Consider the following 14,263-nt stretch of genomic DNA (forward strand, 5'->3'; position numbering starts at 1 on the left):
CGCGGCTTCGATCTATTCGAGACGAAAAACGGGGACTGCGTGTAGAAGCCCGAATGGCGCATTTCGTCAGACAGATGATAGTATCGATACGTACGACTTATCACAGCTAAAGCGACGCAAAGAGCCATAGGGGTACTTACTGTCTTCGTAAGTACGTAAGTATGGCGAGGTGGTATGGTTAGAGACGGCGGATCAATTGGCTTGAGGCGCAGCGGCTGCAATGCTGCAGAGACTGGGGGATAGAGGGAAGTTTGGTCTCGGGCCAACAACCCCAAAGCGGCCGTCGCACGGAACTTTTGAAACAAGATGCCCACATCGTTCGGGTTGGTACCTACATTTGCGCAGCGGTATGTGCCGAAGGAGATGTGGAGGATCGATTACACTATCGCAACGCCGACTTAGCCCAGGTACAGATGGCTAGTCAGGAACATGAAACAGGCCCATCTCCGTCTCAAGTTCTTCGAGAACGAGATAGGTCAATCCAGACGGACCTTGGCGCGTACATAGCTCACTCACGGCTTTGCCAAATGTGATGTGATGGCATCACAGAAACATATTTGCCTACTTACAGCACTTAGTCAACTTACACTACTTAAAACTATGTCCCTAGTTTGTAGTTCTATGCCTACCTATATCTAAGTATGTAGGTAAAACATACTACTCTGCATACCTACATCATATCCTACTTGCTTCACACTAGATATGTACTGTCCGTAGTCTAGTCTAGTCATCTCCGGGGTAGATACTGCGGTGAGCCGGCTTAAATCGTTCAAGCCTGTCCTTACTTACACTGCACTAGGTACTGCACTCATTGTAACTTGCTGGAATTATAATAGGTACCTAAGGTAGCTAGGTAGGTACATAGGTTTGTAGGTAGTTGGTCGGTACACCATCAGAAAACCCCTCATCCATTGCACGCTACAGCGCATTACATGTACTGCATATGTACCTACTAGCACTACACTAACCATGTACCTACGGTCTCTAAGCTCGCATGCGTACTTAAGTAAATATGTTGAGCAGATATTGAGGATCAGAATCTAGAAACACCCAAGAACTAGTGGAGCTGAGGTGAGTACCTACATACCTACATAGGTACTCTATGTATGTCTGTACTTACTTTAGCTAGGTACTATCTATAAGCATAGGTAGGTATGTAAGTAGCCAAGTACTATAAGAGTCCATCACAGATCCATCCATTTTCAAGACAGACACACGTGATTGGACGGTGGATAATTACTACACTGGAGTAGCATCGTGGCCCGGTTGCCGGCCCGACCCAATGACAAAAGCTCCATCGTTTAGAATTGATTACCTACTTACTTCGGGGCGTTTCGGTCAGTTCGCCGGCCAGATAAGTCGCTTTCCCAGGTGTATCAGAAGTGGCAGATACGACTTTCTCGGCAGGCCATATCACATAGCAGAGCACATCTTCGTGGGTAGCATCGGCCATGGTAAGCCTAAGATTCCACGGTTATTATGTATGAACATACCTATGTATGTATCTACCAACGACGATGTGACCAAGCAGACTCGCGAGACAAGTGTCGTTCTCCTGGTCGCTCTACCGTAGGCAGCCTTCCACAGACAGCAACCTGTGCAAACCATTTCTTGCCAGCCACACGCCCGCCGTTCACACATTTTGCCTAAAACGTGAAGGCTTGCGGCGGAAAATCAACAAGAACAGACTAGCTAGAGAGACTAGCATGATGACATACATGGTGCTCCTAGCTTTAGATGGCATCGATCAATGTGCGTAACGTCCACTACTGTAGCGCGCGCGCTCTACCTAGTGTACTTACTTACACGACAATGCATCCATGTCCAAGATCTGTCTACCTATCCACTACCACGTAGGCACCGTAGGCACCTTTCTGACTTGGTTTCATCTTTCCCGTAATACCCTACTCACTTTGCCCGGAGCCCTGCAAGTGGTATAATCCAGTCCAGTCTAGGCCAGGCCCACCCCGTTCGATATCGTCGACTGCGAAATACGACGCTACAACCTCTACGTTCGTCATTGGGAAGATGTTTACAGTTTCGCAGCTCCAGAGGCGACTTGAGCATGACAAACTCCACCGCAATGTAACGGTGCTAAGGAACCATACCAGCTGGATGTGCGGACGGCTGTGCGCACCATCGTGCTTTGACTTGCCTCTTTTTCCCTGGGGGGTTGGGGGGTGGGCATCTGAAACATTGACACCCAAGTCAGTGCCGTTTCAGTTTTTGGTGCCTCGTTGACGATGTCGCTGTCTTTGGGACTCTCGGCCGCCGACTACATGGCACGAACCCTACTTCTCGGCACTGCTCTAAGTAGTATGTGCGTTGCACATGATCCGCCCATATGGTTGAGGCAGCCAGCTTGGTTAGTGCAGCTGTGCACACATAGTTACCTACGTGTCGGTATTTGCCCAAGTTGTTTCGTCTCTCAGGATGGGGAGAGGGGGGATCTTGTACAACAATCCCCCAGATTACTGTACTTGGCGTTTTCCTCCTTGATGCAAGACCACTCGCTCCCCCTCCCAGCACAACAACTACTGACAGAAACAACGAGGCGTCATAGTAGCGCAGGATTATTATGCGTAGTGCACGCTTTCCTTGAGCCTGCATCGCGAGATCCATCCGATCCGGCAAAATCGCTTTGCCCACCGGTGTCGGGAAAATAGTCCGGTCCCCCGTTATGGAAGAGATCGGCCTCTAAGACTAACCTGCCCGGGGCTGTATTCGGCTGGTTCAGGTAGTGCAGTGGTGGTGTAGAGTCTAGGTATTTGACAAGAAAAAGTGACGACTTGACGGGTTGTTCCCTGGAAATGCTCCGCACTTGGCGGCAAGTGTTAGACTACATTCATTCCCTGCGGCATAAACATTCGAGATTCCAGAAGCTGACGATACGGTAGGTACGCGGTGCTATTCCTTCTCTCACCTAGCCTCAGTGATGTTGTATGTCCACACTACATACCTAAACATAGTAGTGTAAACACACCGAATAGACTATACTACACTGCACTGGGTACACTATCTATGTCCAGGGTACCGGTACCACGCTCTCCTGTCGTCCGTGCCCAGCATATCATCGATCGTAAGTCCACCTTGTACTAGAGGCATTCACAAGTCTTGCCGGATTACCATCGCGTGTGGCGTGATGTACCCGTGCCGTTTGGCGAGAGGAGAGCCTTTGCTATGGGGATTTTCTCGGCCTCTTTTCTCCTTGGTTGGGTCTTGCAAAGTACACTAACCTAAGAACGTAGCTCTTAGCATCACGGTTCCTCTGGGATATCCCCAGCTCCTCGTTGGTATTGCCGTATACTAGTACTCCGACATCAAAGTACTCTACACTTGGTCTAGACTCCTTGATTGCTTGCCTTGACGGCGTGCTGTTAGTGGATGTGGAGGTAGTACGCTACACGGCTCTTCCATATTACATTGTCGCCACGATGCGGCGAGGTGGCGAGGCAAGATAGCCTATTGTAGTATGAGTACTACAGAAGATCACGATCCTTGATTGTGGCCCACGTCACTTTCGATCTCTTCTGTTATTAGGTGCCATCGTATTTTTGAGTCTAGATTGTTGTAGTAGCCATACACTTTACGCTGCGGACAGGGATATACTCACCTTGACACCTATATGTAAGTTTATGCATGATCTACTAGGTAAACTGTCCGAAGGGCCGCGGAATATCCTAGGGCTGAGAAAGGAAGGCTGGTTCGTGATTATACTTGAATGTCTTAACTACCTTTAGAGCAATCTAGAAAATATGTGCCACTACAACCCCAGAGTATGTGTGATGGGAGAAGCCCCTTTTGCCTTAGACATGCATGTAACCAACCTTGATCAAGAACTGGAGACGGCATGATACACCGTTGACGCTAGATAATGGGATTGCATTAGCTTTTCACCTACTATGGTCTGTATCAGGTGATGAACTTTTACTCCGCTAGCATCGGGACGATAGGGGAAGGTAAGCATTACACATGTAGCCTCAAATAGAAAAAGAGAAGGAACACACAATAGATCAACATTTACGTGTGGCCACAGTCCATGTTACCTTGATAATGATAAATGTAGAAGCTTTTCTGCATTATTATGAAATTCGTATGGTTTATGTTACGTGTCCATAGCTGCAGAACGAGATACAAGTTTTGAGGGGGGTAGAAACGATGGACTGGTTATTTAAAACTAGGTAATCATTCCAACTGTGACCATCTAAGCTTGGGCGGCATGTGAGCTGGAGCTCTAGATGGACTAGACCTATTAGAAGTTATCAAGCGATGTTCTAAATTACTAGCTGTGTTCATTGGGACGACTACGGTGATTCATGACTATGTCAAGTCCATGGCCGCTGAAAGAAAGTATACGCAATAACAACTCTCCTCAATGAGTGAAAGCACTACAAAAATTTCAATACAAATTCCTAGATGATGTCGTCTTCTAACTTATTATTACCTGCCAAAGAACAAACTAAGATGTTCCTTTCTGTCACGGTATGTCTGTTGTGAGTCTATGTTCCGAAACCTTATATTTGTCTTCTAAGATCAAGTCTTGAGAGCAAGAAAAGTATCGGTCTAATCGGCGTATAACCCTGATGACGAAAACTCTGTGTCTCTATCTATTTCTTGAAAAAAAAAAAAAAAAAAAAAAAAAAAACTTGCGAGGGATTTCGGGGGTGAAGCGAGCGGGGTGAAAGGTTATTACTGTGTGGTACGCATATGATTCCTACTATTCCTGCTAACAATAAGACAATCCTTTAGTTTCAATAACCACAATCTGGTGGGAGTATACATCTAACCCAAGTACGCAAGGGCTAGATGTTAAGACGTAAAGACGATCTTTTCGAAGGGGTTAGGTAAGAACTACAGGTTTTTGGGCACGGGCTGCATTTAAAACTCCAAGTTGAATGGATAAACTTTCAACTAACTCTACTGCTCAGGGAATAGAGCCTACCAAACTTTTCCCCTACAGTTCCAAGCCCTAAGCAACCACAAAAAGAACATATATTTTTCTATCAAATGCGCTATAAATTGAAGTATAAAGAGGGAAAGACCATGCTTGTTCACTGTATATACTAAGGGTAGATTTCGAGGCGTGCGGCTTGGTGATTTGAGCCCGCTGGTGGACGATTCGTCTGTAGGATAATTGTTATAACACTGCCTCGACTTTTGTAGAGCGCCTCGATATATGCTTCTCTACGCGTGGAAAGTGTCAGTCAGCGTTGCTTTGACAATATACTGCTGTCACATTTGCCATAGGTGGCTACCAGGAATGGTAACCCGATGATTAAGAATCCATATGATATCCTTGAGCTATTTATTGGAGCAGATACTACTCATTGTCGATTAGCACGCATACGATCATAGAGAGGTAGCATCTCAACAGGACTGGGTTGCATGCCAGCAGACTATTTCTAGGCTATGACAGATTTCCTCGCTACTCGTCGATTCATGATTTTACAGAACAAAAGTGAGTAGTTTGCTCGGTTCGGGAGCTCGGCCGCTGCCGTCTGCTACATTCGGTGCCGTAACACGAGAACCGGGAATGAGGCTGCTACAAATATATATCAACTCCTATTACACGCGTACAAGCTGAGCGTGCAGTTCGCCTTGCACTTCGGCCGTACGAACCGCAACTGCAGGCTGTTCACGATCTTCAAAGACATGCAGGCAATATTGGAAAGTGAGATTATACAGACCTCGCTTCATGAAGCAAGCCAATAAGATCTAGGTGGCCAGAGCTGGTAGACTAGTTGTATATGGAATCGAGTCATGACAACAAGGCCAAGAGGGAATTGGTCGGCCAAGGACTCATGAAGCCCTAGTTGATCATTATATTCCGAATAATTTCAATTCCAAGCCCAGTTCTCTGCCCTTGTTATAACTCCCCAGCAGTCTCCTTTAGAGTTCTTGTTTATAGCCATTGTTGACGGAATTGTATGGTATATTGAATTGTACCACAACAAACCTTACACCGACGTTCAAATTGTCACGCACTGGAACATCTGCTAATATGAAACTGCATCATATCTTCGCTGCTTCTTTCGCAGCTGGGTAATGCTGGACATATACGGCTGTATTTAAATTGGAATAATGACGGTCAGTGACACATTGGTATGTCAGGATAGAAACTAGGTATGGTGGAACTTTCCTAGTGTAAACTCAAGTAAAGACTCCAGTGAAGAGCGAAAGAGCCAGTTGCTATAGATTGAAAGGAGCCATCTGTGAGGAAACCACCGGCGATGTGAGAACCCAAGTAAAACCAGGATACAGCCATACTGTCATGGGTCTCAGGGCGGAGGAACAAAGAGATACACTGTATAGTCAGAGAGGTCAGAATGCCTTCAGACTTCTGACCTTTTAGACCTTGTGTCACAATGAGTCTTATTGTATACCTTGTACAGCACTTCTGACAACTATGTAGTGAGCTCGGGTTGTCTGGTTCCTTCGATATATGGAAGTCGAAGCTCACCCTGTAGATTAGCAGCTCGTTACAAAATACCTAGGTATGTATCAGATGAGGGGTTTTCTTCGTTAAGCTGCCAGTCTGTACACGGTAGGAGACTTGTTATTCCTTATTCCTGCAACGCCCAGATGGTTTAAGAGAAATCAGAGTTGGAGTTTTATGATGCATGGTTACTACATGTCCTTTAGCCATTGACGTAGTTCGGTAGAACGTTGTATAACTAGAGGTTGTAGCGTCAGCAGATCATTGTGAGACACCTTTCCCATTCCAAAAAATAATACTTGGCACCCGAAAACTCTATTGAGTAATTAAAAGCATTGCATGTATTTCTCGATGCTCTTTTCGGTCATTGATAAAATTTCATAAGCCATTCAAGCATGCTAGGGAGCCCTTCTACTTCGGGCCGTTCATACGCATACCCGATATAGACCGAAACTCATATACCTAACTAATATGCTTATAACCCACAAAGACTACACAACTCCTACACCGCTCGTGACACTGTAACCAAACCAGTACACCAACACCTTTCACCCTACTCTCGATCCTGTATCATCACACGGTAGTGTATCAAGATGATTTCTCTTGTTGCTTTCGACCTCGATGGCACGCTAGCTGAGAGCAAGCAGCCCCTAAAAGAATCCATGGGCGAGGCGTTAGCAAGCTTGCTCGCGGTAGCCCACGTAGCAGTTATTTCAGGCGGCGATTGGCCGCAATTCCAGAAACAAGTAGCAAGCCAACTACCGCCAGGGGCTGACATAGCGAAACTCTGGTTGATGCCGACAACAGGCACAAAGCTATACACGCACCGGGATGGGGCCTGGCAACCTGTCTACGCAGAGCTATTCGACGACGACGTCAAGAAGCAAATACTCACGGCCTTTGACACAGCGTTGGAAGTGACGGGATTTAAGCCGGAACAGACGTGGGGGAATCGCATCGAGGATCGCGGCAGCCAAATCACTTTCTCAGCCCTCGGCCAGGAGGCACCCATTCACGCAAAAGAGGTATGGGACCCGGACTTCGCTAAGCGCAAGGTCATTCAAGCGGACCTGCGCAAACGTTTGCCAGACCTGTCTATAAATATGGGCGGTGCCACATCGATTGATATCACGCAGAAGGGCGTCGACAAGGGGTATGGCCTGAAGAAGCTGCGCGATGCCAGCGGTATTCCGCTTGAGCAGATGATGTTCATTGGCGACGCCATATTCCCAGGGGGGAACGACTATCCTGCTAAGGAGATCGGCCTGCGCACTGTCTGTGTCAAAGACCCTAATGGAACGCTCGCCGCTATTGCTGCTATCATTGCATGTCTGTCGTGATTGAAATGCCTAGGTTAGGGTATCAGTTGGTGCTGGCGTTCGAGTTCATGATTTGATATAGCGGATTTCGAAAGCGGAGACCTGAGAGGGAAAGATACCTACCGCATGTAATTGGCAAAAAGTATGTAGGAATTGAGTACTACCCAGAGCGAAGCGCCCGTGGTGATATGAGATGCATCAACCTACTATACAGAACGGTTCTTCGGGTTTTAATGAAAACAACCGAAATACCTAGTCGTCTGACGAATATATGATCCGTTTTGATGCCGCAGAATTGCGAACACAGTCACATATTAGCAGTGTGGAATATATAACCTCTCCTAAGATTATGGCACGGGTCAAATGAATTGAAGACCTCTGTTGTGGCTGACTTAGAGCAGAGGTGCGCATATCATCACGCCTGGCAAGTCTGTTCTACATAATACAAGCAATTTAGTCTAAAGTAGTTGTTGTTGTCATCATGTGATATGAGACAATCTATTAAGGCTGAGTTGACCATAATTTCTCGGAGCCGAGGTTGCGTATGGACTTTGTCTCATAAAAGGGGGCTGAATTCTCCCGGGGGTAGCAAGTGGAATAGCTACTAGAATTGCCTTCAAGGTTGGGCTAATTGGCAGTAATAATTACCAAGTGTTTAGGTTGCTGTAAGTATTTATGTTGACTTTCTTTAATTATTTTCAATCAAGTCTGCTCAACCAAAGACACCACGGGTCAATCATTCAAACCCTCGCCGTATAGTAAAGTAAGCTTCCCTCTTCGTACTTGAGGCATCACCCGAAAACTTGTGTTGATGTACGCTGTCTCAATGTCGACGATCCCTTCATCAGAAATAGTTGTTAAGGAGAGGTCGGGAAGTCGGTGAACACGCCGTGTTCTGTGTCGTTCATAGCATACTGTCTATTGAAGCCACGGAGATTTGCCGAAGCCGTGGGCCAAGTCTCGTCCTTCGTCCGAGGGCTCGTACCGAACAAAGACAAATGGGAAGCCCGTGCCCTCTTCAATGGCGGAGCCGAACAAGATCCCGTAAAAGTTTGCGCCGACGGCAAATCGTGTGTCATTCAATAACAGCTGGAGTGCAGTTGCGCCACCAAAAGAGTGTCCAAAAGCCCCGACCTTGGTGGTAGGTAGAGAGACGCATTGAAGAGAGCCCGGGGTCTTGAGACACGATTGATGGGTTAGAGAGAGCATTTAATACGAAGCTTATGCCTTCTTGAGATAAAACTCTACCGTGTCGTTCGAAATAATGGGTTCGTTCGCGAAAACGGCATGGCCGTCAGGCAATTCGACTGTTCTAGCATCATGGGGGTGATCAATAGACACAATGTTCCATCCATGGCTCGATATCTCTTCCAGCTCGGCAGAGTAGAAGGTCCTAGCATTGCCGAGGCCAGGGCCGAAGATTAGAAGAGGTGGCGGTGGGTGCAAGAGCGGACTGTTGAACGCTCCGCAGAGGCATCGGTGTTTTCATACACCTCGTCAATCTAGGACGCTGTCAGAGGTTGAAATTGCAAGGCCAGGCTGCAGTCTTCGATATCCTCGGTAAGGTAGAAGAGAGAGATGGCCAGCTTCCTTGGCTGAACAGTGGGTGCGAAGGTATCGGTGCGTGAAGAGTCAACGAGCTTAAGAGCGCTCGCGCCCACTTTATAAAGCCCTATCAACTCGGACAGAGGGACGAGTGAGGCAGCACTGGACTGGCCTATGAAGCAAGCACTTTGGCCATTTCCCTGGACATGGACGTTTTACTAGCAGAATTAGACAGTATGATTCTAAAGAAGCTACAGTTTGCTACACTGTGTTTTTGTATTAATCCCTAAACCGGCTCATGTTTTTTGATTGGGAGGCCTACAAGCGTTGGTGTTAATAGAGCACACGAATACGGTTGCACCGTAGCCATTACGTGCACGAAATGGATATGACTTGGCCAGGCCAGGCACCAGATCATCTTATCAGATCTGAGCCTGGCCGTCATTGGTATGGCCGATGCTGCTACTCTCTGCGCTACTGTTCCGATACTTTTATTGCATTCTTGTTGAGGAGGATCCTTCGGTGGGGAATGATCATCGTAAGGTCCTTGAGTTCGAGCCCCATCTACTCTTTGCAGTGTATCCATAGTATGTGAAGCTGTGTGCCGATATTTTCCAATAAAGAGGAGTCTTAGAGGTTTGTAGATTGATCCTAAAGACAATTTGGGTTGTAAGAGAACAGTCGGGCGGTAGGCACATTCCTGTCCTGTCCGTGTTCACGATGGTGTGTGTGTTGACGACTGTTTAGAAACTGACTACAGTATTTTGTTTTGGTGTTAGAGCCTCACTTTAGTTAGCCTTCTTTTCATTCCTCTGGTGACCTACATAGTATATAGGTACCGGATCCTCTTCATTGCTTGCCCAGAGCATCTATTGTGTCGGTACATTTGCATTGATCGAATTTGGACATTGGACACTCACCTGACAAGTCAACCACGCCAACCACGCGTCATCATACATGATTCTTAACTCAGAAAAGAAGTATTGCAACCTGACTACTTTATGACCACTCGTTACCTTCCGAAATCTTATTGAATTCATGAGTATTATGTTGTTTAACAGGTAAGAAATGAAATGAATACTTTGTATAAACCTACAGCGATTGGTGATGCATATTGTTGCGCAGATTGTTGGCGTCACCCAGGCCAGTTCCTTCATTAGCTTGGACTTTTCTTTCACTTAGGTTTATGAGTGTATATAAAATACTGCAGTTGTTATTTATATTGGCAAAGTAGGGGTTTTCTTCTTCTGTTTTCTAAGTGTTATATCTCAGTCTTCAACCCAGTCCCGGGTATATATTACATAAGCTTTCAGGTACCTACTCATAAACTTGCGCAGGAGACAAACCTTTTACTAAGTACCTACAAGTAGGTCTGCAAGTTTTTCCTTAAGCAAACCAGCCACTTGAGATACCCATTCTCTGGGTCACCAAGCCTATCTAAGTAGTTTATCTAGGTAGATTTAGGTTAGCTTATGCGCCGTGGGCACGTTGAGTTTGTCCACTAAAAAATGGTCTGCATGCTATGTAATACCTACCATAGATGGATGGATGGATGTACCTATCTCTTGTACTTCAAGTTGTTACCTGTGGCCGACGACATCATCGTCGTCACCACAGTCAATATTGACTTAACAACGACTTTGCCTATATGGTAGAGCATCCTTTTGTACATTGCCTCAACAAGGAACGAGAAGGTAATTATGGCGGTATGATACTTGATTAGCCATTGAAGAGCGACTTCTTGCTTTTCTATATAATGTTGACACGCTTACTGTGCAGGACAAACACTCGAGATAAAATCAAGATTCATCATTGACCTGCAAGTAAATAATGTACTTCTGTGCAAGAACAAGTGGAAGTCTGCACTATTTAATAGGTACTTACTCATGTAGGCTTGGGAGTACTCACCACTTTATGTCGGGTATACTATTGTGCTCTGTGGCAGGCAGTACTTGCGTCTGGTCGGAGACTCAGTAGAATCTAAAAGTACCACACTAGGCCAAAGGTAGGGTGGGTACTTCAGCACCTGAAGAACTACCTCGCAAACTATATGCGTAGGTACTCATGTACGCACTAAAGGCGCGCCTCCAATTCTTTTTCCCTCCCTTTTTTTTCTTCTCTCTTTCGCGTCGCGTGGCTTATCTGAGCCCGCTGCGCTCTCAATCTCTCAATCGATTGCTTGATTGTCCATTGCACCCAGCCCGCGCCTTCACCTGACGGAGACCTGGAACCAACCCCCGCTAAACCACCATCCAGCCTTCGCAATACGTGACCGGGTACGTAACGTCGTCCCTAACGTCCCTCCGCGATCTGATTTCGCCTTTCCCACCACTCATATATCCGCATCAAACCGTTTCGTTCATATTGTTTTCTTACTGCCCGACACCTCGCGCATTTGCGACAATCAAAGCCTGTGTGTGTGCGCGTGCGTGCGTGTGTATGTGCTCCTTGTATTCATTTGCCACCTCGAGGCTGCGACAAGCAAAGCAAAACGACACCAGCAACTAAGCCGTCTAGCTACAGATACAAGTATTCCATATCTAGGGACTGAAGCCTTGCGACCTGGTCTAGCCTCTCAATCTGTGCTCTCGCGCGTCACAACCCGCCAACGACGACCATCCGCCGCTTACAAATCCTACCTAACTGCTACCTCGACCGAACAAGTGTCATGGGTTTTGCCTGACCTAAGCACTGTCGTCCTATACATTATGCCGCCCTCCTCCAAGCGATCCCAGAGGACTCGCCGAGTCCGGGATAAAAGTCCCAGCCCTTCGCTTGTCGAGCAGTCATCACCCTCGCGCCCGGCCAAGCGGAGAAGAAAGGTCTGGCTCCATCCTGCGGCTGCTCACTGCTGCTTTCATCCCCCTTCTCTCTACCCAAGTGTGCTGACCGTCTCCCCGCGTATTAGGCCCAGGAGCAGCTGTCTGAGCCTATCGAGGAAGAAAGCTCGAGTCTGACTATCGATGCATCCGGTCTTGAAACCGCCGAACCTGGCGCCGAAGCAGACGCCGAGGATGACGACAACTTGGTCACTCAAGTCGCCCAGTCTCTTCGCACCCTTCATACACATGCAAGCAAGGACCATGCTAATGTGATTCACGAATCAAACAATGGCATTGCTGCGTATGCCAAGATAGCAGCGCAGGACTGGACTTACTACATTAAATCAACATCAGTGAATATAGGAAGAAACACAGATACACAGGACCCAGATGACCCTTCTTATGTTCATATCGATCTAGGTCCCAACAAAACCTTTTCACGTCAAACAGCTGTCATCTACTATAACGCTGAATCGGAAAACTGGTTTCTTCAAGCTAAAGGTCGTAATGGTCTCAGGGTTGACGATGAAGTCTTGCGCAAATCCGACCCTCCTCACTGCCTCAGCAGCGGCGAGGTGATTGAGATTGGTAGCCTGGAAATGATGTTTGTCTTGCCTGCCAACTTTGGTCGCGTACGCGTCGCTTCGAGATATCTGGAACAGGCGGGGATAATTCCTCCCTCCAATGACTCTCGAACCGCCCTTCCGCCCCTCCCTTCCTCTGATGCTTCATCCTCCCAACCCGCGCGAGCAAGTGCGTTGTCTCGCGGTCAGATTAACCAACAACCCATCGCACCGGCACCGCCTGATTACAGGCGCCCGGGTACACCGCCATCAACGAAAAGCCGTATCCCAGCATCCCAAGCAAAGACGCCAGCTCAAAACCCTATCAGTAGCCAAGACGACATAGATCTGGCAAAAGACGAAAATAAACATATAAAACCGCATTACAGCTATGCTCAACTTATAACTCAAGCTATCATCACTGCCCCTGGCGAGAAGCTCAATCTCGCCGGCATCTACTCGCATATCATGGAGAACTATGCATACTATAGGCACCAGCAGCCGTCTGGTTGGCAGGTGAGGCTTTGAACTATTGCTGGCATTATTGTTATTGATTCTAATAACTCGCTAGAATTCAATTAGACACAACCTGTCCTTAAACAAGGCGTTCAACAAAGCGCCCCGTTCCACTGACGAGCCAGGAAAGGGTATGAAGTGGGAAATAGTTCCTGATCATCGTTCTGAGATGATCCGCACATGTTGGAAGGGTGGTCGAGGTGGTCACCGAGGCTCTAGTGTTCCCTCGTCTCCAAGCCAGCCTAACCAGATGACATATATCACGTCGGGCCCCAAAGACATGGCCAACAAGGAACCTGCTTCTACTCGCAAGCGCAAGGCAATTTCGCCTGCTACTTCGCCGCCACCGCGGACATCGTTGATTCAATCTGTAGTTACCCCTGACCGCAGGTTTCTCACTGCGAATCTTCACGATGACAGCCCGCTTCCCCGCAGTAATAAGCGGCTGCAACAAGCAAGCTCTTTTGCGGATATTCCCCAATCGCCGCCAGCATTATCCTCCTCGTATCTTCCAGACGAAGGAGCCTCTTTTGTGACACCCGCGCCGCAGCGGCTCCATCCCAGGCTTGCCCCTCCCAGCACTGCACAGCGTCCGAGCCAGCATATGCCGACAAGTTCGCCTGCTCCTTTCTGGAAGTACATTGATATTCATAGTACACCCCTCAAACCTCCATATGATGTCAGCCCCACCAAGCCTGGGTTACCCAATAGTAGCAGTCCACCACCACCGGTCGGCGTTGATCGTTCACCTATCGCTAGCCCAACTCGGACTACTCGAGGCAATACTCTAGACCGAGTAACGGCCGTGGACAATATCGAGGAGGATAATGAGGAGGAAGGCGAGTACGATCTCACAAAGTATGTACCATTTATACATCTCACATTAGACACCCCCCTTTGAGGATGCTAACGACTATCAATAGGGGTTTCCAGAGTATTGGGTCATTTCACGCAGCTCCGAGCTTTGGGTCAAGTGCAATCCATACTGCTGGAGCTGCTAAGTAGATCTTGATCTACCCATAGTGGCTGCTCAACTATGCAGCGCTTCTTGAGGTTTCTGCT

General features: G+C 47.5%; 4 protein-coding genes across 4 annotated transcripts; 3 read left to right on the forward strand and 1 right to left on the reverse strand.

The window, feature by feature from the left end:
* Window positions 1–2,606: 2,606 nt before the first annotated feature.
* On the forward strand, window positions 2,607–3,647 carry F5B22DRAFT_167253 (uncharacterized protein). Its single transcript, XM_047969299.1, has 3 exons — window positions 2,607–2,827; window positions 2,898–3,079; window positions 3,256–3,647. The coding sequence occupies exons 1-3, from the start codon at window positions 2,811–2,813 to the stop codon at window positions 3,459–3,461; spliced, it is 405 nt and encodes a 134-aa protein (XP_047835956.1). The 5' UTR covers window positions 2,607–2,810; the 3' UTR covers window positions 3,462–3,647.
* A 3,111-nt stretch (window positions 3,648–6,758) lies between these two features.
* On the forward strand, window positions 6,759–8,202 carry F5B22DRAFT_586595 (HAD-like domain-containing protein). The gene has a single exon (XM_047973560.1). It carries the CDS (start codon window positions 7,030–7,032, stop codon window positions 7,774–7,776), a length of 747 nt encoding a protein of 248 aa, XP_047835957.1. The 5' UTR covers window positions 6,759–7,029; the 3' UTR covers window positions 7,777–8,202.
* Window positions 8,203–8,612: 410 nt separating this feature from the next.
* F5B22DRAFT_633046 (uncharacterized protein) lies at window positions 8,613–10,972 on the reverse strand (the record flags this gene model as incomplete). The annotated part of the gene is made up of 5 exons (XM_047976782.1): window positions 8,613–8,720; window positions 8,752–8,889; window positions 9,004–9,208; window positions 9,265–9,467; window positions 10,940–10,972. 5 exons carry the CDS (start codon window positions 10,970–10,972, stop codon window positions 8,613–8,615), a joined length of 687 nt encoding a protein of 228 aa, XP_047835958.1.
* Window positions 10,973–12,008: 1,036 nt separating this feature from the next.
* F5B22DRAFT_633047 (fork head domain-containing protein) lies at window positions 12,009–14,206 on the forward strand (the record flags this gene model as incomplete). The annotated part of the gene is made up of 4 exons (XM_047976783.1): window positions 12,009–12,122; window positions 12,209–13,201; window positions 13,257–14,059; window positions 14,125–14,206. 4 exons carry the CDS (start codon window positions 12,009–12,011, stop codon window positions 14,204–14,206), a joined length of 1,992 nt encoding a protein of 663 aa, XP_047835959.1.
* Window positions 14,207–14,263: the final 57 nt, after the last annotated feature.

Source organism: Xylaria bambusicola, assembly GCF_022495145.1.
Source record: "Xylaria bambusicola strain CBS 139988 unplaced genomic scaffold F5B22scaffold_2, whole genome shotgun sequence".
Classification (NCBI taxonomy): Eukaryota; Fungi; Ascomycota; class Sordariomycetes; order Xylariales; family Xylariaceae; genus Xylaria; species Xylaria bambusicola.